We start from the raw sequence: 23,078 nt of genomic DNA, 5'->3' as shown, positions 1-23,078 counted from the left end.
GGCTTGAACCAGCAACCATCTTGCTTTGAAGAGATTGTGCTACCCACTGCGCCACCTTGACAGCCGAAAATTATCTAAGATAAAATAATAATTTATTTTTTTAAATTGTTTCATTTACTGTTATTTTATCATCTAAAACCCACCTAAATGAGGAATGTATCCTTTAGATTGCACAGTGTATTCTGGTACCTATTTATCATTCTAAAACATTTACTGACTAAATGGGGGGAAAACATACATTTATTTTATTTTATTTTATTTTATTTTATTTTATTTTATTTTATTTTGTTTTATTTATGTATTTTATGTATAAAAAACCCTTTAAGAGGCAGATCATGGAGTTTATCCTGTTCAATCTTTACTTTGTTGAGGAATATCTGTGTTATTGAGTTCAGACTCACTGGAAGCCTTAATGATTCGGGATGCAAGCGGCTTCCAGAATTGGCATTCCACATCCAGCCACAGTACTTCTGCAAATTGAGAAAAGATGGAAAAAGCAGGAGCATGTTGTTTATTGCGGCAGGGACCGTTTGTCTGATACCACAAACCCAGCTTTCTTGCCATGTATTTAGCTTTGCCACAGGGGAATTTTGACAATGACATTATTAAATGGAATATTATGTATTGTGAAATTATTTACGTAGCAAAATTGACATTTAACAGCGAAGTTCGTTTAACTTGTCAGTGTAATTCATTAAAGCTGTTTATACCTCAACTGCCAATATAATGCTATTTATAATATACCCATGTTTTTATATTTGTTTCCTGTTTTAGTTAATTCTAACATTTATTATTTTCTGTTTAATTAAATTTTCATAGTTTTCATAGTAAGCATGTATAATTAATTTAATAATTTAAATAATTAATGTATTATGTTTACTCCAGCCTTACATCACTTTCTTTGCAACCAAAGCAAAAAAAAAATGTTACTTAATAAATTGCACTGTTCAGTGTAAACTACTGCATCACATTTTAATTCACTGATTTTAAATCTAAAATGGCTCCATTTGGAAAAAATGGCTCCTATAATGTAACAACAGAGATTATTGTTATTATTACAATTTTCACTTTGCTTAGAGGTAAAAATAAGTTCTCCTTTTCAGGATAATACTGCTAACAAACATGCTGATGCCACATGCGCTGTTGATAGCATTTAGTTTCATATTTTAATAAATTCTGCATTTTCTTTTAAGAACAATAAGCACAGTAAAAATGACATGCATGAGAAAACAACATGCAAGAAAGTGCCGCAAACATGATTTTATTTTCATAAACTTTTTTTCATTTGGTTGCACATTTACATACTAAATTGCTTTACTATTAGATGCTTTATGGTATTAAAGAAAACTATTACTCAAGGTTTACTTTAGCAATCTGTTTCAATCCCCTACAGCAAAGTCTGAACAAATGTATTGATTTATTTGTACGTTTTGTTTGTTTGTCAGTTTCACTTGAAGTATAAACAAACTTTAAGTTAATTTGGAAAACTGTAAAAGCACTTTTCTTAATATTATTGTTTTTTAACTTCTTAGATTCTAGATATTCAAATAGATGTGTGCCAGCCAAATATCTTACTCTAACATACTATACATCTATGTAAAGCTTATTTATTTATACTGTTGTTGACCATTTCCATTTTTTATGAACACCCTTTGAGAACTGCTTGCAGCAGGATAACACACTATATTACTGAAGTCATGACAAACATGGCCGTGAGTTTATTTACATTTTCTCAAATAATAAAAAAAATGACTTCCACAGTCACCAAATCTTTATCCAAAAGAGCACTTTGGGCACTTTACAGTCAATAAATCTGAAGCAACCGTGTGATAATATTATGTCAGCATTGACCAAAATCTGTGATGAATGTTGTTATCAATTCATTTTGTTTTTACATTTTATTGAATATGAGCTACACATCAACTAAGTACCAATTTAGTCTCAGAGTATTAGCAGACTGTGGGGTTAGGGAAAGGTATGTAAGATGCAGTGTACTCACAAAGTTTCTTATAGTCAGTTGAATGTCTTTTGGTGGACCAATATCAGCAGATATTAAGCAGACAGTCTACTAATACTCTAATGAGAATCATTTGCCTAGTAGTTGCAATGATAAATAAAGTAATACCAGAATAAAGTGCAAAATAAAGTTGAGTTTAATCTATACCACAAAAGAAATTAAGGCAGCTCTAAAGGCAAAAAAAGGGGTGTACCTGAGTATGCTGTTGAGTGTACACTGTGTGATAAAATTAAGATGTGACAAGCTTCAGAAAGAAAGATATTAGAGGAAAGAAGCAATAAAAGATCCAGAGGGCATGTTGACAGAAAGAGGGAAAGATGTACAGGTTTTGGCGAAGATGTGAGAGATGAAGGAGAGCTGACATTTTATGGTTTGCTGACAGCGAGACAGATGGCCCTGTGATTCCACTGCGTATCTTGGTGTCACAGGGAGTCCAAAATTAAAACTGACTAACTGCCAAATGCAAGCCAGAATTCGCTTTGGTGAATAAATAAATCCAGTTGCCCAGTAATTCAATATGCAACAAAATCAATTCCCTTCCTTTCACTTGCACAGCTGTTCTTTTGCAATACTCCACTTCCCCTATACAAAATTTCTACAAGCACAAAATAAATAATTAAATAAATAAATAAACTGTAAAGAATGGCCATTATTTCAATTGTTAAAAAAAAACAAAAAAAAAAAAACAGGTTAACTGTAAGTTTCCTTAAAATATAAGATAAATAACAAGGAAGTGATGAGATGAAACGACATGAGATTGAGAATGAGATGAGATTTTTACTCTATTTTTAAAAGAAATTATATATATATAAAAAAGTATTAGATAGATAGATAGATAGATAGATAGATAGATAGATAGATAGATAGATAGATAGATAGATAGATAGATAGATAGATAGATAGTTAGTTAGTTAGTTAGTTAGTTAGTTAGTTAGTTAGTTAGTTAGTTAGTTAGTTAGTTAGTTAGTTAGTTAGTTAGTTAGTTAGTTAGTTAGTTAGTTAGTTAGTTAGTTAGTTAGTTAGTTAGTTGAAGTCAGAATTATTAGCCCCCTTTTAATTTTTATTTTCTTTTTTAAAATATTTCCCAAATGATTTTTAACAGAGCAATGAAATTTTCACAGTATGTCTCATAATATTTTTTCTTCTGGAGAAAGTCTTATTTTTTTATTTCGGCTAGAATAAAAGCAGTTATTAATTTTTTAAAAACCATTTTTGGGACAAAATTATCAGCCCCTTTAAGCTAGTTTTTCCCCCGATAATCTACAAAACAAACCATCGTTATACAATAACTTGACTAATTACCCTAACCTGCCTAGTTCACCTTATTAACCTAGTTAAGCCTTTTATTGTCACTTTAAGCTGTATAGAAGTGTCTTGAAAAACATCTAGTAAAATATTATTTACTGCCATCATGGAAAAGATAAAATAAATCAGTTGTTAGAAATAAGTTTTTAAAACTAACATGCTTAGAAATGTGCTGAAACAATCTTCCCAGAACCGAACAGAAATTGGGGAAAAAATGTGGTATAGGTAAATTGGGTAGGCTAAAGTTGCTTTTGGGTATGTGTGTGGATGAGTGTGATTGGATGAGTGTGAATGGATGTTTTCCCAGTGATGGGTTGCAGCTGGAAGGGCATCCGCTGTGTAAAACATAAGCTGGATTAGTTGGCGGTTCGTTCTGCTGTGGCGACCCCAGATTAATAAAGGGACTATTTTTATTTATTTATTTTTTTACCATAAATTTTTGTTTAATTTTATTGTTTTTTTATTATACATTGTATAGTTGCAAGCAGCAGTTTCCAGGGTTCAAGCATTTATAAAAATCATTTATCAGTTAGGAAGTCTCTAACCACTTTATTCAATGATAAATATGCAATATAATTTTAGCTGATTACATTGAATTGCCATAGACAAAAATTATTAATCATTTTTTATATTCCCAAACTTGGAAATCAGCTCTGTGGTTCGTCAGATTATTTGAGACGGTCAATTCTTTCTCCTACTCCCATTTACTCTGTGAGTGATTCCGCTCAAAGTTTGACGTTCAGCTTTTAATATTAGCTTAGAGGCACATTTCTACCAAATTCATGTGTAAGTGGAAAGTTGTTCTGAATGTGTCCCTGAGCTCAGCAATTGATGTATGGAGGCTTTAACCGCTATCTGGAGCAGCTACAGTGGCAGGAAGCACAGTATGAACTATGCTGTAATCAAAGTCAGTCATGTGTTACTGAAAAATAAAATAAAGATGTTAGTGCTTGAAGGAATCCCCTCACTTTTATTGCCCTCGGTGGGTTTGTTTAGTACTGTGTATGTGTCTATTGGAATGAGTAATGCTATTGTGGCGTTCGTTCAAGAGGAGGGAGACCGACTTCTGCTGTGGTTGAATGATAGCTTGATAAAGGAGATGAGAAAATGTTTTGTTTTGGCGTTTGATTGCCCTAACTAAAGCAGAAAATTGCTAGTCTTGCAGGCTAGATGCTAGACACACTCGCATGTGGAAATCGCATTTGCTAAAACAAGCTGGCACAGTTATAATTGACCCTGTTCATCATTTGTAATGGTTTTGTAATTAGCTTCCTCTTAAAATATCGTATGCAGTCTCCCTTAGCTCACAGTACTTCTTCAAGTCTTTGTCATAATATTATCATTTCCACACCAGGCTTGCTGATTGATGGTGTCGTGATTTAACATTCCTGCCGCGGATTATCTTGACGCCGTTTAAAATCAAATAAAATCCTTACCGCTTCCCTTTGCAAATAAAAGGGAACAAAATTGCTTTACTGATTCTCTGTTGCAAGTCCAAAGGAGAGAGTCCAAGTTGTGGTTCATTAAATTATTCAGGTATATTTCAGGCCAACTTCTAAATGATGAATGAATATGTATTTTGCAGAGAGCAAAGCTTATTGTCAAGTCAGCTTTCCACTCTCTAACTGTATTGTGCATCTGGGTATGAAGCTGTTGTAACAGAAGTTTATCCAGTGTTTGTATAAATATTAATTAATTAATTAATTTATTGTTTATTTTTTGATATACTGTATAAAGGTATTGTTCACTCCCCAGAAAAAGTTTAGTTTAGTTTAGTTTATATATATATAGGTTAGGGTAACTAAGTTTGAACTATCGTAAATTTGATTTATGAAACCGAATCCGCCATTAATAAACCTGACTTACCAAAATAAGCCTGGCTTTTTCTGTAAGCTTGGTTTATGAAATAGCCCCCAGTCATTTATGTCGATTAAAAAAAAAAAGACATTTATACATTATTTTAAAGCTGAATTAATAAGCTTTTTATTGATTTATGGTTTGCTGGGATAGGACAAGTATGGCTCATAGGCTATGTTCACACTGCGAGGCTTAATGCTCAAATCAGATTTTTTTTTCCTCAAATAGCTGTTATTATGCAAATAAAGATGTCAATAAAAACAAAGGATCAACTCATGTCAGGTTAAAAAAATTCGGAGACATCCCCTCTAGTAAGTTACGATGACATATTCACAACTCAAAAAAAGTTTAACCATATTCGTTTTTTTGTAAATCATCTAAATGTTGTGTAAGAATTGAAATATTGCAAATATTCTGATATCTTTGACAATTCAAAACATGAGCTGAAGACAGGGCCAATGGACTCCACAACCCACCAGGGGGGAATGCGTGAAAAACCAGTTCCTGCTGCATTTGCATCTGACTATGCTGAGACTCAGCTTCATCCCCCCAAGTCACACATATGGTCATTTCAATGTTTCAATGTTTTAGACTAACCAAACTGACTTTAACTATCATGTTTGATATTATTTGAAATGTCTCAGTGCGATTGGTACAATGGTCTCATTCTCTCAGAAATAGACATAATCAGAACAATAAATATATAACTTCAGGCATCTTTTGAACCACTGAGAGGGGTGTGCCACTAAGTGTGAATGCCGTTTGTTCACACCCCCTTCCTTGAGGGAATTCTTGGATTATTTAAGGTAAGGTCTAAGAAAAACTCAGGGCGATTCTGCCTAACCAGATCAGCCCATAACATGGGGTCTGCCCCATGTTATGTATATTTCAAAGTCAGGAATGCATCTTTTTCATCTTGGATTTATCTTTGATAATTTGATGTTTTGTATTGATCATTTATGAATTGACTGATTGAATTGGCATAATACATTTACCTGACTAATAAATTGTAATGTTTGACCATATTTTGCTCACTCTGTAATTATTAATTCAAGTAGATTACGCTGTATCCTTGTTTCCGCACGTCTTGCGTCAGGTCAGTAGACGGACTAAAATCCAATTGAGATGGAGCATTGGCACACTAATTGTGTTTTAGGGATCCGGCTGACTCTTGATATTGATTCATGTGTACTTAGGTGGAAAGGGCGATAACTTCCGTCTAGGTCAACAAGGTGTTGCACGACTAACCTAGATTGGGTACCCGACCTTTGTTTGAAGGTAATATTATTCTAAATTAAGTTCATATGGGAAACCATGGGCTTGGTGAAAACCAAAGTTACTATAGAGTCCAGTAGTCGGGTACATTTATATTAATGCCCTAACCTCTAATTAGAAATGATGATTGTCTTAACTCAAAGGTGTACATCTAAGCGGGACTAACTAAAATATTTTAGAACAAGCGCGCTGGTAGCGGCCATCTAAAGTATTAGTCAATTTACCTCTGTTTAATATTCAAGACTGACCGGAGTGTGACCGTGAGGGACGCCTTCGGCCGAGGCGATTTCTCTGAGCGACATGAGCACCCGAATGAACGGATGTAATAGTTACGAGTGAAGACAAACGGTTCAAACATTTATCTAAATTACATATTGATATAATCTTCTTAATGTTTTATAATTGGAGTCAGATAAAACGAGGATAAATATATTAATATTCTAAACCATCTCATACTAAAATTGGAGTCAGATATGAGTTAAGTTTAATATAAATCAACATTGTGCACTGGAAAGACCGAACATGCAGTGAACCTTCATCCACCAGTGGACACCGGCATTGGGCCAACTGGGTGGACCTTACAGTTGTATGTGTTGCCAAATGGCAACACTGCAATAATGGAATGTGGAATATTGCAATGGGTTAGCTAGCTTAGCTGTGATCTTGAAGTTGTAACAATAACAACATGAATGCTAGTAATATAATGTTGATTAGTTGTATGTTAATTGCATTTGCATTATGGATAAAATTAAATTTTATTGACAATACTATTGAATAGTTATAAATACAGGGAACAGTGTATTACTGAGGACCACAATGTTCTATAGTAAAAGAAGAAAAGGACAAAACTGGCTCTTCCTGCAGATGAAAGTGTTAATGAGAAGGGATTTAGTGACCATGAGAATGATGCAGATTGGACATTTGATAAGAGCAGTAATGGAGACAGCTCAAGTAAGTTAGCTCTGAGGCAGATAAGACAGGCAGAGTATAGTATATAGTATAATATATAAACATTGTTAGCTAGTAGCTACATTATTCTGATGCATCTGGATATACTAGACTTGTTATGTATTTGTTATAATATTTACTAGAGAAAATATGTAATTCTACTGTATGTTGAATACATGATAATTCAATATTGTGATTGTTTTCAATAATATCAGTAAAAATAATGGAATAAATGAAAACTGTTGTGATATCAGTCGTTGGAAAGTATTTAAGGTGTCATTTATAAGTTCTGTGTTCTAACTTAAAATGCTGCAACACCAATTAAATCAAAGCAAACAGCATTTCAAAAAAAAAAATGATTAAATATAAGAAAAGTTCTAAATTAGAATTTAGTTCCACTATTGATTATTTTTGCTATATGACAACATATCATAAAGTACCTTCAAAAAATTGGCCTTTTTTAATGCGTGCAGTAGAGTGATAATATTTATAATTTTCATCCATATAATATATTTTTGTTTACTGCCATGCACTGCCAACATAAGATTGGTTTTCATTGGTTTTGGAGTCACATACAATGTTCAAGGAAACAGTGTTATTTATTTATTTATTTATTTATTTGTTTTAGAAGTTTTTTTTTTTTTTTTTTTTTTTTTTTTTTTTGCGAGCAGTGTGGTTTCAACAACTTCTGCTTGTGTTGTTTGAATGCAACATTCTCTCTGATCAAACCTACAAGAGTGAATTGACTGGATAGCAGTATATGTATTAGTCTGGCACCAGGAGAGCATGTTGAACTACTTTGTGGAAACACACTGCAGCATTCGATGTGATAAACCATGGGTGATGGAATTCCTCAGTTAACAAGCTCTTTGTTAATCCTAACAAGGCTTTGGCACATGGTCATCTCCACTGATGTTATTTAATCACACGTGTGCTGTAAGGAAGCATTGGCAGAATTTTTGCCACTCATTAAATACTTTGTAGACACTGGGCCTGTTTCATGTGATCTAGTGCTTTCTATAAATAAGAAGCACACCCGGTGCACACCCGGTGCTGTGTTTGAGTGTCTGTAGTTTAGACTAGGAGTTTTGGGAACCTCACTCTTAACACTATTACAATACTCCCTCACATAGTTTATAATGTTCATAATAATTTAACATTCAATAAATGTATGTATCTATGTAAATATGTATGTATGCATGTATGTTTGTAAGTATAGCAAACACATAGTTTTACATTTGAATTAATTATTCAAAGTAACAGTGAAAAAAAAATTTGCTAAATATATTTATGATGGTAATTATTGGCAATAAATGTACAGTATGCAATAGGTGTTATGTTTTGGAAAATGTTTGTCATCTACGATGCATTCAAAAGTTAAATAAAACCAACCAACCAACCAATCCAAATAAATAAATAAATAAATAAATAAATAAATAAATAAATAAATAAATAAATAAATAAATAAATAAATAAATGAAAGCATCAACGGCAACAAATAATTAAATAAATGAAATATGCAATTAAAATTGTATACAAATATGTAACTCCATATTATATGGATTAAATATCTTTGGGTTATCATTTTGATTTTTATTATTGCAGTATTAATATAAAACTACTCCTAATATCTTTTAGTTCCCTTTGAATGCATTAAAATATATTTTTTATGTTATTATTATTATTTATTTATTATTTTCCTCCCTATTCTGATATGTTCTCAGATTTTGAATTCCTCTGATTAAATTATTTCATGCTTTTCTCTTAGTCTTGAGGTTTTCCTAATTTGTTCCCTCTTTCTTTTTTGTCATTTTCTGTTCTGAACAGTTGATCAGTCGGAAGGACAAGGCCACCTTTGAGAAGCTTGACTTCCTGACGTCAAAGGAAGAGAATTACAACCGCATGAGAGAGTACACCCGCTCGCTCAAAATGGCCCCCTGCATCCCCTACCTTGGTGAGTGTCACAAAAGATCACAGCTGCGTTAATGGACTTTTGTCACCTTCTTCCCTTCACATACTATAATGACTGACCACATTCAGTCAGACATGTCTTGAGGCAGTGTGAGTGGGTTTTAATGAAGTTTCTTATTAGCAATGGGTCATACTCCCATTGGGGGCCTTGTGAAATTGCCTCATTCAGTGCTGGTGAACCCTTTTTAATTTAGCCTAATGGCTTCTTGCTTGTTGGGGCTATAGTTGTTTTAGGTTGGCTGAACACCAGGTTTTGGCCATGTGTCATCTGCTATTTCTGTGGTGTCCAGCAGAGGGCAGTTCAATGCACTGCTTTAGTTAATAGTTAGTTAAGAAAACTGCATTTGTCAAACCATCTCAGACATTTTGTATTCTCTCACTATCCGTCCGTCCGTCCGTCCGTCCGTCCGTCCGTCCGTCCGTCCGTCCGTCCGTCTATCTATCTATCTATCTATCTATCTATCTATCTATCTATCTATCTATCTATCTATCTATCTATCTATCTATCTATCTATCTATCTATCTATCTATCTATCTATCTATCTACCTATCTGCCTATCTGCCTGCCTGCCTACCTACTTGCATATTTATTCATTTATTTATTAATTATTTTTTTTCAATGATTGACAGCTATAGTTATAGAGGTATAGAATATATAGAAAGGTATATACATAAGTGGTGTGTATATGTATATTTATTTTAATTTACCAACGTTACTAAGGCAAATAGTTTTAGTTGTCAAAAACAAAAATATTTAAACAAAATATCTGATCTCTTTATAATAAAATAAAGATAAGTATTAAAGACACTAGTAAACTTGATAAATAAAATGTTACAATGTGTGTGCAATGGTAACGCGTAAATACTAAACAATTAAACCAAACTTTAAGGTGTGAATAATGGTGTGAGTAAACCTCAAACTCTGTCGAAAACACAAATTATGATAATCAAATCTGAGCTTTCAAGTAAAGGAACATCATTGTTTAAATACATATTGCAACAATACAAACTGTAAAGTTGAATGACTACATTACCCCTATGCTAAAAAAAATCTTTCAGATGAAGTACTGGTGGCTAGGATACACAAGAAAAGAAACCAAAAAGCCACTCTGGTGACCTCTAACAAACGTACACCCTAAGCTTATTGGCACTGCTTCCAAGGCTCTAGCTCAGCAGCCACATTTGAATAAAACTATCGCCTTTATATCGAAACTACATGCCAAATCTTTTTTTTAATTGATTTTAACAATGGTGTTCGGTAAATATATAATATTGATACTTATCGATTTTATCGCCCAGCCATAGTTAATCCACTATGTAATTATTATTATTATTATTATTATTATTATTATTATTATTATTATTATTGTTAATGATAATAATAATAATAATAATAATAGACACAGCTTGTTAGTTGACTACAGAAATGCTTTTGTGTAATGTGAATGATAATGCATGCGTATCTTTTTTACTTTTTCAATTTGTTGATTTTCTATCGTGTTGACTCCCTATTAGGGTTGGTCGGTATTGACCAATTTGGCATCGTACGATGTTTAATGTGAAACATCGCCATGGACCATGCCATCGCCGTCGTAGGCGGGGAGTGGAAGTGGTTGTTAAATATCAATTAATTCATAATGAATTAATTAATTGTAGCCTACCGTTTTCACTACCTGTCCTACATGATCTTTGCTTTACCCATAACCAAACCATAAATAAATAAAGTTACAAATAAATGACCACCTGTCAATCACTTTTTTTCAGTGGGGCATGAATAGGCACAGCATAGCATCGATGGCATAGTCTATCGACACAACCCTACTCCCTATATAGTTTATCTTTAACTGAGATGTTTTTAATCCTTAAGAAACTCCAGTCACGACAGGCCCACAGTTTCTCCAGTAAACCACTGTTTACTAATAATAACAATACTTGTTAAAAAAAAGAAAAGAAAGGAAGCGCTGTCAGTCTCCTCTAAAGGTACTGACAGCACTTGAAATGGATTCCTCCCTCAGGATTGTCACTCTGATGGGGATCAGGATGTATATCCCTCACTCAATTACACTCCTTTATCTTAATCATCAGAAGTGAGGTCCGTATGATAAATCCAGCTGTTAACCGTGAGCACCAGCTCATCGGGAGGCTTAATGTTAGGGAGGTGTCTTTGACTTTGTCTTGTTTTACGAGATGCGCTTTTTAAGACGTTGATTTTTAAGCTGCACAACAGACTGTACGCTATGTCATTGCCATATGTTTGAGGTTCACGGTCACAGTTTTCCAGGTGCTCCTGTGTCATTGCGGTATGTGAATAACTTAAAGGCCAGTCAGGAATAACTTCAGACGGCTGTAACTCAAACGTTCACTTTGTCTGAGTTCATTTCTAGAAGACTAAAACACTGCTCATGCAGACCGTTGCTGTAATTTTTAAGAAAAGTAAACATGTGGATCAAGCTGACGCATAACATCTTCTTTTTCCCAGCCGCACACATCCTTCTCATTAACTAAATTTCCTTTACATAATCCACACTGCTACTTATTGGCGTTGTGTCAGTAAACTGCTTCACACTCAACAGAGGACTTTTCAGAAGACACATGGAAGGAACCATTGTACCTGGTACCGGTACCTTGTAGTTAAGTTGCAGGGAACTCCAGGAATATATTCCCATTTCTGAGCAGCAGGCAGTTGAAACCGCAGGGACGGAGAGACTGTTGTGCGGGCTGTCACTTCTTATCTATCAGTTTCCACTGGGCTTCTCCAGCGGTCTGTTCCATTTCCCAATGGGACAGAGGAAAGAGGAAATGAAAGGGTTTGAGATTTTGTCAAGCACTTTACATTTTTATTCTTTTTTTTTATTTATATCATAGATCTTGTATTATTGGTTTTGTTATATAAATAAACAAGTTCGGTTTGCATCAAAAAATGCTGGAACACAGCGCACGACTTAAAATCTAACCACAGTTTAAAACGCTAGGGGCCAGATTTACTAAATAGGGCAAATTAGTGTGAGAGTTCCAGTGGAATGTTTTCCAAGTGTTCACTGGTAATGCACAAATGAAAGATGACAGATGCAGCAGCTTGTCCCCATAATGCCCCACACGGCACACAAAGCAGTGCAAGGTGGAAAGCAAGCAGAGCCATGGTAATTATGTGTAGGGCAAGAAATCGATTCTGCGTCTGTTATGGCATTTTCAAAATGCATCGCTATTCTCTCTTGAATCGATTCTGAGTTTGTTTTTTAACCGAAGACATCGCTCTATGCTTTGCAAATAGCCATACTCTGTTTGCATTCAATTCCTTACAAGTTCCGCTTAAATCTAAATTATTCATTAATAACGTTAATTTCCTCAGAAGGTCATGATTCACACTCATTAAATAATTACTATGTTTAGCCTTTATTTTACATTCTTCTGTGAAACGAAACACAGACGTTTAAGCACAATTCCTTCCTCAGTGTGTGACACAATCCTTTCACTCCACCCTTTTATTCCACAATCAATCACATTACATCATTAGTTAGACTGCTACTTTATATGTAAAAACAATATCATTTTCATTTCAATATACTGTAATTAAACACACAAGATATATTTACCTTCACCATTAAAAACATTATATTACAGGAATATATGTCAATTATCGTGATTCACTTATTCATGTCTATGTCAATGCAATGGAATTCCGATAGTCCAAAACATAAAAAATAAATCTTCATCTCAAGCCATACTGTTTGCATTCAATTCTTTACAAGTACCGCTTGAATCTAAATTATTAATTGATAAAGTTAGAGAAGGTTTAAGTAAATTGCAGAAGTGTTTATATACAGCAGTGAGCTATATTTACATTAATGTCCTGATATAAAAGACAACTTGCATGACTCAGCGAAACACACAAGTGGTCTTACTGGTGAGAATTTGAGTGTGTGGTTAAAAACTAAAACTAGTCTAGAGCACATTCTGCTGTTAGTTCAGAATCGATTTAGGAGAGAATATCGATGCAGTTTTAAAATTGCACAATTGATCTCAAATACGTTTTCAGCATGCTCTAATCAGGTGTGTTTAATCTTTGAACAAAACAGGCACAGAAATAGTTTAAATGGACAGTTCAATGAAACTATCTGTCTTTGCAAGAAACAATACAACACAATTACCATTGGAACATTAGCTTCTTATTGCATAATAACGCATGCACTGTCACAAACCTAAAATAGTGCATACTTAAGCTTTGCACATCATTTTTTGACACTGAGGTCATGCTCAAAGGTGAACTCAATTAGAACGGCTTGAGTGCAGCTTTCTCTGTGTTCCAAAAACCATATATTAGGAGTTTAAATTGACAGAAAAAATGACAGATCCATATATGAAATGCAATTCCATCTTCAAAAGATTTGCATGGATTTACAGCACTGAAAGTTGTTAGATAGCTTATGGCAGTGGTGCTCAACCACCAGGCCGCTGACTGGTACCGGGCAGCAGAAGAAATTAGTACCAACTGGTATCGGACAGCAGAAGAAATTATTGTTTCTTTTTATTTATTATCTTAGTCTGAACAATATTTTATTTTGTAGAATCTTTTATTTTGAAAAAATGACAGTATTCTCTTACTTGCATCTTGGTCACTTGAGCACCCAAATTTAACCCACAAGCAGCAAAATGAGTAAGAAACAGACGTCTTTGGAAAGTTTCTTTGCAAAGTGGAAAAGGCTCAGTAAAGGACCCACAAGCTGCCAAGGAATAGATCCGCAACCCATTTGTCAACAAATCAGGTGAATCCACTATGTCTATACAAGAAGATCAACTGCTGGAGATCGCAAATGATGGTAGCCTTTTAGGGGTCTTTGCATATTGTGTCTTTTTTAGAGTTTGCACAAGTTTGTTATTTCCAATGGAGGTGCGTGGCATGACGCGCTCGTGCCTTTTCAGCAAGTCAAGTGACAAAAACTGACCAATCAGCTTCATACTTTGCATAGAATACACACATTTCATTAGACTAATTATCTCAGACAAACAAAGAACACCCAAACACTGCAGTCTTTTAAAATTTTCTACATAAATAAAAGTTGTATCGGAATTACAACAATGTTTTGTCAGCTTGTCATCCTCTGAGATAATGGTTTATGGTCGCCTAGCAGCCTAACCCCCCCACCCCCAGTTCGCAGTAAAATTGACCGGTCAACAGTGATAAAAATGTTGATGACCATTGGCTTAAGGTGTCCATACATGGTGCAAATTCCGATGGTCGGAAGATCATGTCTGTGCACACGTCACAAGTGAGTTTATGTGTAAATTGTTTGCAGTTAAATACGACACAATTATGAAATTCTAAAGCAATCACATGAAATGGACATGGACAGACTAAAACATTGCTTTTCCTTTTTTTTTCTCTCTCTTCCCTTCTCTCCTTACAGAACAAACAATAATATTTTATCTCTGTTATTTCCCAAGTATAGATGTACACATACCAAAGTGGTGTTGATTTATATTTTTTTACATTAGTAAAATCAAGAGGGTTGGTTGATTTAAAATTGTATAAAACCATGGAAGATCTAAAAACTGTTTTTTGTACTTTAGCACCTGATCTCAGGTCAGTTTACAGCAGGACCACTACACAAAGCCTGTAGCTGTACATCTTTTATTGCAACAGTTAGACAGTACTTGGGGAAATCTGTTACACTTACAGTATATTACAAATGACACATTATTTTCAACAATATTGCATTTATATGTACATAAACGTGTGTTGGTTCCTCATTTGACACCAACAGCTAATTTACACAGTAAATACAGTTTAGATGGAGCAATCAGTGACTGTTTTAAGAAGTGTTTTCAAGTTTAATTATGTTTACTTTAAAACTACAAGATTTATACCAATTTTAAAAATGATATCCCTGAAATAAATTAGGAGTCATTCATTTCATCAGGAAGTACATCTTCTCTTAGCTACAGTATGAGTAAACTAGGAAAGCATAAGCTACTTATCACTGGATTGCATGTCCTGTGTCTTATTTTACATACTAATCAGAGTTATTTTCAGGTCTATTTGATGAAATAAATCTCAAAAACAACAGGCAACAGATCCACAATTGCACTGAATATTAAAGATGAACAAAATCATTTGACATTACTGTGCTAGAGAGAAAAAAACACATCATGTCCATTTATATATTTTTTCTTTTTGAACTGCTTCCTAGAGCAATTGACCAGATGCATGGTTACTGTGGATTTCGATTAATTAGCCCTTATGCTGCTTAAATTTAAATGTCTTTTCATCTTTTTAATGCTTGAACAACTAAATGAATGCTTAGGTCTAATTAACTGACTGTAAGCTAAGGGTTATTAAGGAACATTATGCCATTGAATATAGGGTCACATCAACCTTTCACCAAAGGTTTTTTCCAGCTTGCATATGAGTGTTCCATGCATTTGGTCAATTGTAAAAACAAAACAAAACAAAAAACATAACAGACCTTTCTTTTCTGTTGAAGCAATTAGCACTTAAATGAGTAGTTACTCAAGAATGAACTTTCTGTTTTTAATTACTCGCCTTCATGTCTTTATAATACCCAGAGACCTTCATTCATATTCAGAAAACAAATTGAGATATGTTAGATGAAATATGCAAGCTCTTTGACTCTTCATAGGCAATAACAAGACTTTCAAAATCCAGAAAATAATTTCATCTAAAACAGGGGTAGTGGACCTATGACTCGGGAGCCACATGTGGCTCTTTGACCAATATAATGTGGTTCTCCAGCTGTCTCCCTTCAATAAAAAATTAAAACTGTCACTAAAAATCAGTTTCCTTAAACTAAAAATGACCTTTTTATTGTATATTTTTACAGCAGAAATAAATATGAATAAGAATAAAAGGACGTTTTATCCAATGCGGCACTGTGGATTTACCTGAATCACGCTACCAATGAAGGGAATGCCACTTACATTTCTATGGTAACCTTTTGCCATAAGATTCAAACAATGTTCATGAGTAATGAAAAGAAAGAAATTCTATAAATTTTCCTTTTTTAATTAATGGACTTGCTTAACATATGGTGCGTCATATATATCCCCAATTGCTCTTTAAAAAATGCATTTGCCAAAAAATTGGAAATGGCTCTTTGCTCAAAAAAGGTTCCTGACTCTTATCTAAAATATCCAAACTTATGTTCTGAAGATTAACAAATGTCTCAAGGGTTTTGAAATGACACGAGGGGGAGTTATTAATAACATTCTTTTCATTTTTGAATGAACTAATTCTTTAAATATAGAGCTTCCTTTTGTAGTCTCTGATCATTTGGTGTTCTTTACAATAATCAAGAGACTATTTTTTATTTATTTATTTATTTATTTATTTATTTTTTCCCCCACATATCACATCCTAGTATGTATGTGTGAATCAAACCACAGTTTAATCAAATTGCACTTTTTAAGCCAGTTTTTAGTTCATTTGTGTGTCCTGCTCAGTGGAAGGTGTTGGGGTTTGGTCGAATCATCATCACAACCTTCTTGAGAGAGTAGGCACCTCCTCTGAATTCAGCCCAGTAAACACCGTCCTGATAACGACTGCGGTAATGCCCTCCTCTGTACCACACGCCGTTCAGATTAGAGTGAGCACAGGCGTTATACCACCAGCCTCCCTTTTGATAGTGGGCACAGTTCCCTGAAAAAATATTTATTTCAGGTTAAATGTGTGCAGGTCAAATGATTACTACTAGATCAGTAAAAATAAAATCATATTAAATAAATCATCTTATATCAAAAAATGAAATCCTAAAAATAAATAACATGTATAATAACAATAAATAATAAAAGTATATGTCGATATATATGAAAAAAATAGTAATTTGTAGTTCTGTAAATACATACTTATATATCAATAATGTTATTGATGTTGTGTTATATTTATTATTGAATGTATTTTTTATTACCATTTATTATTAATTAGATATAGTAAAAGTATTATTACTTAATAATAATTAATTATATTTTAGTATAATTAGATATACTAAAAATACAAAACATAATATAATAATAGCAACATAAAACTTATTATATTATCATTTACTTATAAAAATATAGAATTGCTTTTTACATTACATATATATTAAAATGTGTGTGGGTGTGTATACATAAATGATAATATATGTAATGTTTTATTATTATTATTGTTATTGTTATTATTATTATTATTATTATTATTATATAATTGACACTGTATTGCATATTTGCAAAAAAAGGTTAATTTAGGTATTATTGACAGACTGATACCTGTATATACATCATGATCGCGGTCCAGAGTGGTGAACTGTTTTCCATTGTGCCAGGTTAGAGAGTCACCAGCATTTCCATGATAACGGCCCACTCTGAGCCTGTAGAAGTCTGCTTCGGGCTCCAGACGGAAACTTGCGTACTCTGCAAACGTCTTGCGCCCAGACCAGTCCTCCAGCGTCACCAGCAGTTTATAGTTCCCCTGGTTGGTTATCCAGTATATGTTCTCCAGACCCAGCCAATACTCTCCATCAATGTTTCCAAAACCTTGCTGTAATAAAACAGAAGAGCACCTGCCACTGAGTTATGGTTAAGCAAGATGTTTCTTTTACTCTATATTTATTTTTTCATGTCCTTAAAGGGATAGTTCACCCATAAATGACTGGCTTCTGTCATCATTTACTCAGTCTTCACTTGTTCCGCATCATGACTTTCTTTATTCTGTTTTGTTTGTTAATAACCAGCATGATCTTTGTCAGTCAGATAGACATCTCTGTCTGAGCTCATGAAGAACTGGTAGTTCCAGCTTTTCTTGTGATAAATACTTTGTTTTGTTTTGCAGTGGACAAAGATTCTGATGATGCTTTGTCACATTCTCTGCACTCTGTGATTTTCATAATTCAAATGGAATTTGTTTCTATTAACATTTGAATTGAATCTTTAAGGCAGCACAATGCTGGTCATTTGGATAAAACTCATTCATTCATTCATTCATTCATTCATTCATTCATTCATTCATTCATTCATTCATTTTCCTTTGGCTTAGTCCTTTTAGTCATCAGGGGTCGCCAAAGCAGAATAAACCGCCACCTTATCGAACATATGTTTTACATAGCGGATGCCATTCCAGCTGCAACCCAATACTGGGAAACTCTCATACACTCTCATATTAACACACATACACTACAGCCAATTTAGTTTATCCAGTTCACCTATAGTGCACGTCTTTGGATTGTGAGGAAAACCCAGAGGAAACCCGCGCGAACACGTTGAGAATGAGATAATAAAATATATAAAATAAATGGAGGAAGTATGGTGGTAACTATTAACCATTTAATTTTATTTAATTCGGGCTGCACGGTGGCTCAATTTTTAGCACTGCCGCTTCACAGCAAGAAGGTCACTGGTTTGAGTCCGAGTCCGAGTTTGGTTTGAGTCTGGTTTGAGTTTGGGTCAGTCGGCATCTCTGTCTGGACTTTGCATGTTCTTCCCGTGTTCGCGTTGGTTTCGTCCAGGAGCTCCGGTTTCCCCCACAGTACATGTATATTCAGTTTCTCCTACAGGATTGAAATATACTTGTGGTGGTCGCCGGATCAAAACACCTTTTACCCACAGTACATAAATAGTTAACTATATGTGACAAGCGAAACATAATTAGATTTTTAACGCTTTTTTTTTTACTATTATCTGTTTTAAACTTTTTCTTTTCAATGGGTTAAAGTTATTAAAAAGACTGTTGAAAAAAAGACACTATTTCTCTTGTATGCTATTCAGGAGCCATGTGCACCCACTCTCAGGTCAAATCTGCTTCTCTCTATCTCTCATTGAAGTTCAGGTTGTATTGGCATGACATTTTGTACAGTTTTGCCAAACCATTTTAGATGTAAAACATATGTAATATATTGACATCATCAAATTAATTAAATATACAGCAAATGAGAAATAAATGACAGAGGAAGAAATAATAATAAAAAAATAATAATTACAAGAATACAACATAAACTGTAGATTATTTAAGTAAGACAAATTTGTTTATAATCTTCTGACAAATATTCTGCAGCCAAGTTTTCAGAGTATTTATTCTTTTTCTGAGTCGTTTAGATTAAAGAAATTATTATTTAATGTCTCTCTTGCTCTCACAGCTGTGCACAAAAATTTAATGACAGCTTAGAAAACGAAAGCAAAACCAAATCCTGGACAGTTTAGTAGATTTAGAAACCGCAGCCAAATGCAAAAGGTGCGTATCTGTATTGGTCTGCAGAGCACATGACATTACCTGTTTCAGTGTTGTCAGTTATCGCACACACAGATTGAGCAGTATGAAAAGGGTAAATGAGAGATAAATTTCCACCACGTAATTGCTCACAGATGTTTGTTTGTATTGGGCGGATACGAAAAAATGTTTAAAAGGATGATAAAAATAGTAAAAAAAAAAAAAAGCAGCAATTCGCCAGTAACTTACTGTAAATCAATTAAAGCAAAAAATGCTGTATTTACATTGACAGAACCAATTATCTTGCTGTATTTGTTTACAGTATTGTATATATTTACTGTAAAATATAGTAATTTACAATAAAATACAGTAACATACTGTATAACTGTCCTACAGATCAGATCATATTACAGTTAAATACTGTGTAATTTACAAAAATTGTTAACATTGTACATATAATAATTTTATTATTATTATTATTATTATTATTATTATTATTACTACTACTATTACATATTAGAATCTCAAGGTTTTTAAAGAGTGCTTTTTGTCTCTTTTTATCACTTCATTATTGAGAATAAATTGTAAACATTCAGAAAAAAGGCTCAGTGCTGGAGAACAAAAAGCATTAAAATTTAAATCACTGTCTGCAAATTGGGGAAGAAAGGTGCCTTGTCTTAATCTGATTTACTAATTATGCTAATCAATTTAATTTAATTGTTTATTACATTTATTGCATACACAAAATATACACTTAGATCATGTTAATGTTGGAAGAATAATTAAGTTAGCCTTTGCATTGAGGCATTGGAGTGTAGTGTGGCAGTTTCTGTTGGCATGTGTTTCTCATTAAACTGCTTTACGTTCAGGGGTCTGTATGTTCACTGCCATCCGGTTCAGCTTATATGAAGCAGCCCAAGAGTTATAGACCATGTGCCATTAAGTGACCAAGGTAAAATGTGAGCAAATTGTTTCCACAAGAACACAAATGTACTTCTTTGTCGAGCTTGCCACTATAAGTGAAGTAAAGACACTGTACTTTCATTACCTAGATACTGTATATTGTATTGCTAATTGAGATTACCTTTGTGTAATATTAATTGCAGATTGTAGTGTGATTTCTACCACTTTAGTTCCATTTACTGTTTACTTTATATAGAAAATAATATAATATTTTATTAGTAATCGGTAGGGCCAGACAGAATCTGCAACAATTTTTTGCTTTATCTGCAGAGAATTTTGTAAAAAATCTGAAGATTTATGCAGAATTATTTTGGGAGTATCGTAACTGATAATTTTATATTTAAAAGACAGAAAATATTACTTTACTAACTGTATTGTAAATAAAACATATCGGATGATAATTAAAAACTGAATGAATATAAAGTTACACACATTTACGCAAATAAATACAGAGACTCAATTATGGGCTAAAGATCTGCGAATTATTTTTTATTAATAATAATAATAATAATAATAATAAACTTTATTTTAAGAGTACTTATGATTGCTTATTGTTTTAATTTGGACTAGTATACAATTAAATTTGAAAAAAATAAAACATTAAATGTTTTCATAGAGTTCCTAAAATTCCTAAAAAATAACTGTCACACTGTTAAATAATTCTAAATTTGATTGTATTTTATGATTTTAATTAATTGAAAATGAATTGATTGCTAACATTTATTTTAACCATTAAAGTTAGCCTTTTGAAAAACAAACTAACAAACAAATAAATAAACAAACAAATAGAAAAAAACAATAACATAAACAATCAATTAATTAAAAAATAAAAAAGTAGATCAACATGCAAATAAATAAAAAACAGATAAATAAATAATCAAATAAATAATCAAATAAATAATCAAATAAATAAACAGATAAACAAGCAAATAAGTAAACAATGAAAGAAAACACACACACACACACACACACACAAAAACATGATACAGAGAAACTAGAACACAAAAGATGTTTTAAAAGTAGATGTATCAGCCAGGGTCCTATAATCATTGGCCGGAGGTTTTTCTTGTGGCTCACCTTATATGTCTCCCAGTTCCTAAAGAAGTTGACGGAGCCATCCATTCTCCTCTGGATGACCGTCCAGCCGCCAGGGTCCTGTCTCTGGTCGCACCACACCTGCATTAGCTTATTGGTGTTATCCGGCTTCACCAGGTGCATCCCACTGTTAGTGTGACCATCCTCCAGAGCTTCCAGGCAATCCTTCCAGGGACCTTGACCAAAAAAAAAAAAAAAATGCTGTCAAATCTCACTCAGGCAACACGACACTGTGACAGACAGGAAAACTCAATTGCTTCTGCTGCAGAGCTGAACTCTATAATGGTAGGAAGTCAATCTCAGGGATCCCCTTGCATCCCTCTCTCTTGTTCTTCCATAGCACAGCTGGAAAAGCTCTTAATATAAGAAGAGGATTGACCTTGGCTGCCATTCTGGCCTGGGAAGTTGCCTCTGCTCCTCCAGCCAAACATAACGCTGGCAAGGATGCCAAGAAAGGCCCATTTGCTAAATAATGCAGTAGCAAGTAGATTAGCGAGCACTTCCAAAATTCCCTCAGCATGGAGTAGTGTTTTTATAGGGACACGTCAAAATGGCTACAATTTCCAACGTTTTCCAATGAAAAGACCATCTATAAATTAGTTGTCTTTAAAATATTTGCCAGTTTCAAATACACATTTTTTTTCTCTGATCTGCTTTCTCAGTAAATCAGACAAAAGGTAGGAAACATCTTAAACCAGACTCAACTAGTTTACTGATCTTCCAATCTGGTCAACCCGGGCAGGTTTAAAGAGTTTTTGTTAACTAAAGCAACTTGGCCAGCCTGAGAGACAGCAAAAAGGATATTTTGAAGAATACATTGATGTCCTCTTTGTTTCAATGGTGAAAAGATGCCAGATATCTTCTTTTAAACAGCAGAAGAAATAAGTTCGAACAGGTTCATTGAACAAGTTAAAGGGGACTAAATTATAATTTTATAATTTAGTATAATTTATAATAATATTTTTATTTCTGTAATTACATTCCCATTCAAAAAACAAAACTTGATTTGCTCAAACTCAGGTCATCCAAAATGTAGGTTACATTTTTCAGTACAAAATTTAATTATATATAATTATATTATATTATAGTTCTATATAATTTTAGCATAAAATGCAACTAAATATTACTTTGAAAGTCAACATATACAGGCAAAACAAGATTAATACCTGACCTCAAGCAATATTATGGTAATTATGAACTCAATTTAAAATAATCTAAAGTATAGAAAGACAAAGAAAAAAAAGGAAACGTAAGGAGACATGAAAAGGACATAAATCTTAATGTTTTAAGTGCTTTCTTGTTACTTGACATTGAAATTGAAATACATTTTCACTTCTTGTGTGAAGATTCTAAAATGGGGTTGAGTATTGTAGTTATATTTGTGACCCTGGACCACAAAATAATGGTTGTGTCATATAGTCATTAATACATTGTATGTTTCAAAATTATTGC

The 23,078-nt window shown here is 33.4% G+C and overlaps 2 protein-coding genes across 4 annotated transcripts in view; one reads left to right on the top strand and one right to left on the bottom strand.

Moving 5' to 3' along the window:
- Window positions 1-23,078, top strand: part of ralgps1 (Ral GEF with PH domain and SH3 binding motif 1) — a 200,135-nt gene that overhangs the window by 47,884 nt on the left and 129,173 nt on the right. Inside the window, 1 exon segment of the mRNA NM_001100146.1 lies at window positions 9,230-9,356. Coding sequence (NP_001093616.1) covers window positions 9,230-9,356 — 127 coding nt within the window.
- Window positions 14,989-23,078, bottom strand: part of angptl2b (angiopoietin-like 2b) — a 31,296-nt gene continuing 23,206 nt past the window's right edge. For 2 of the 3 annotated variants that reach the window (XM_005167166.5, XM_005167165.5), the window contains exons 3-5: window positions 21,609-21,802; window positions 17,636-17,906; window positions 14,991-17,027 (exon numbers count right to left, since the gene is read on the bottom strand). In XM_005167166.5, coding sequence (XP_005167223.1) covers window positions 16,828-17,027; window positions 17,636-17,906; window positions 21,609-21,802 — 665 coding nt within the window. In that variant the 3' untranslated portion in view covers window positions 14,991-16,827. Of the gene's footprint in view, window positions 17,028-17,635; window positions 17,907-21,608; window positions 21,803-23,078 lie in introns of all 3 variants that reach the window. The other variant, NM_001126478.1, reaches the window with a different exon arrangement.

Source organism: Danio rerio, chromosome 8 (genome assembly GCF_049306965.1).
Source record: "Danio rerio strain Tuebingen ecotype United States chromosome 8, GRCz12tu, whole genome shotgun sequence".
Classification (NCBI taxonomy): Eukaryota; Metazoa; Chordata; class Actinopteri; order Cypriniformes; family Danionidae; genus Danio; species Danio rerio.
This window is presented reverse-complemented; position numbering and strand designations above follow the sequence as displayed.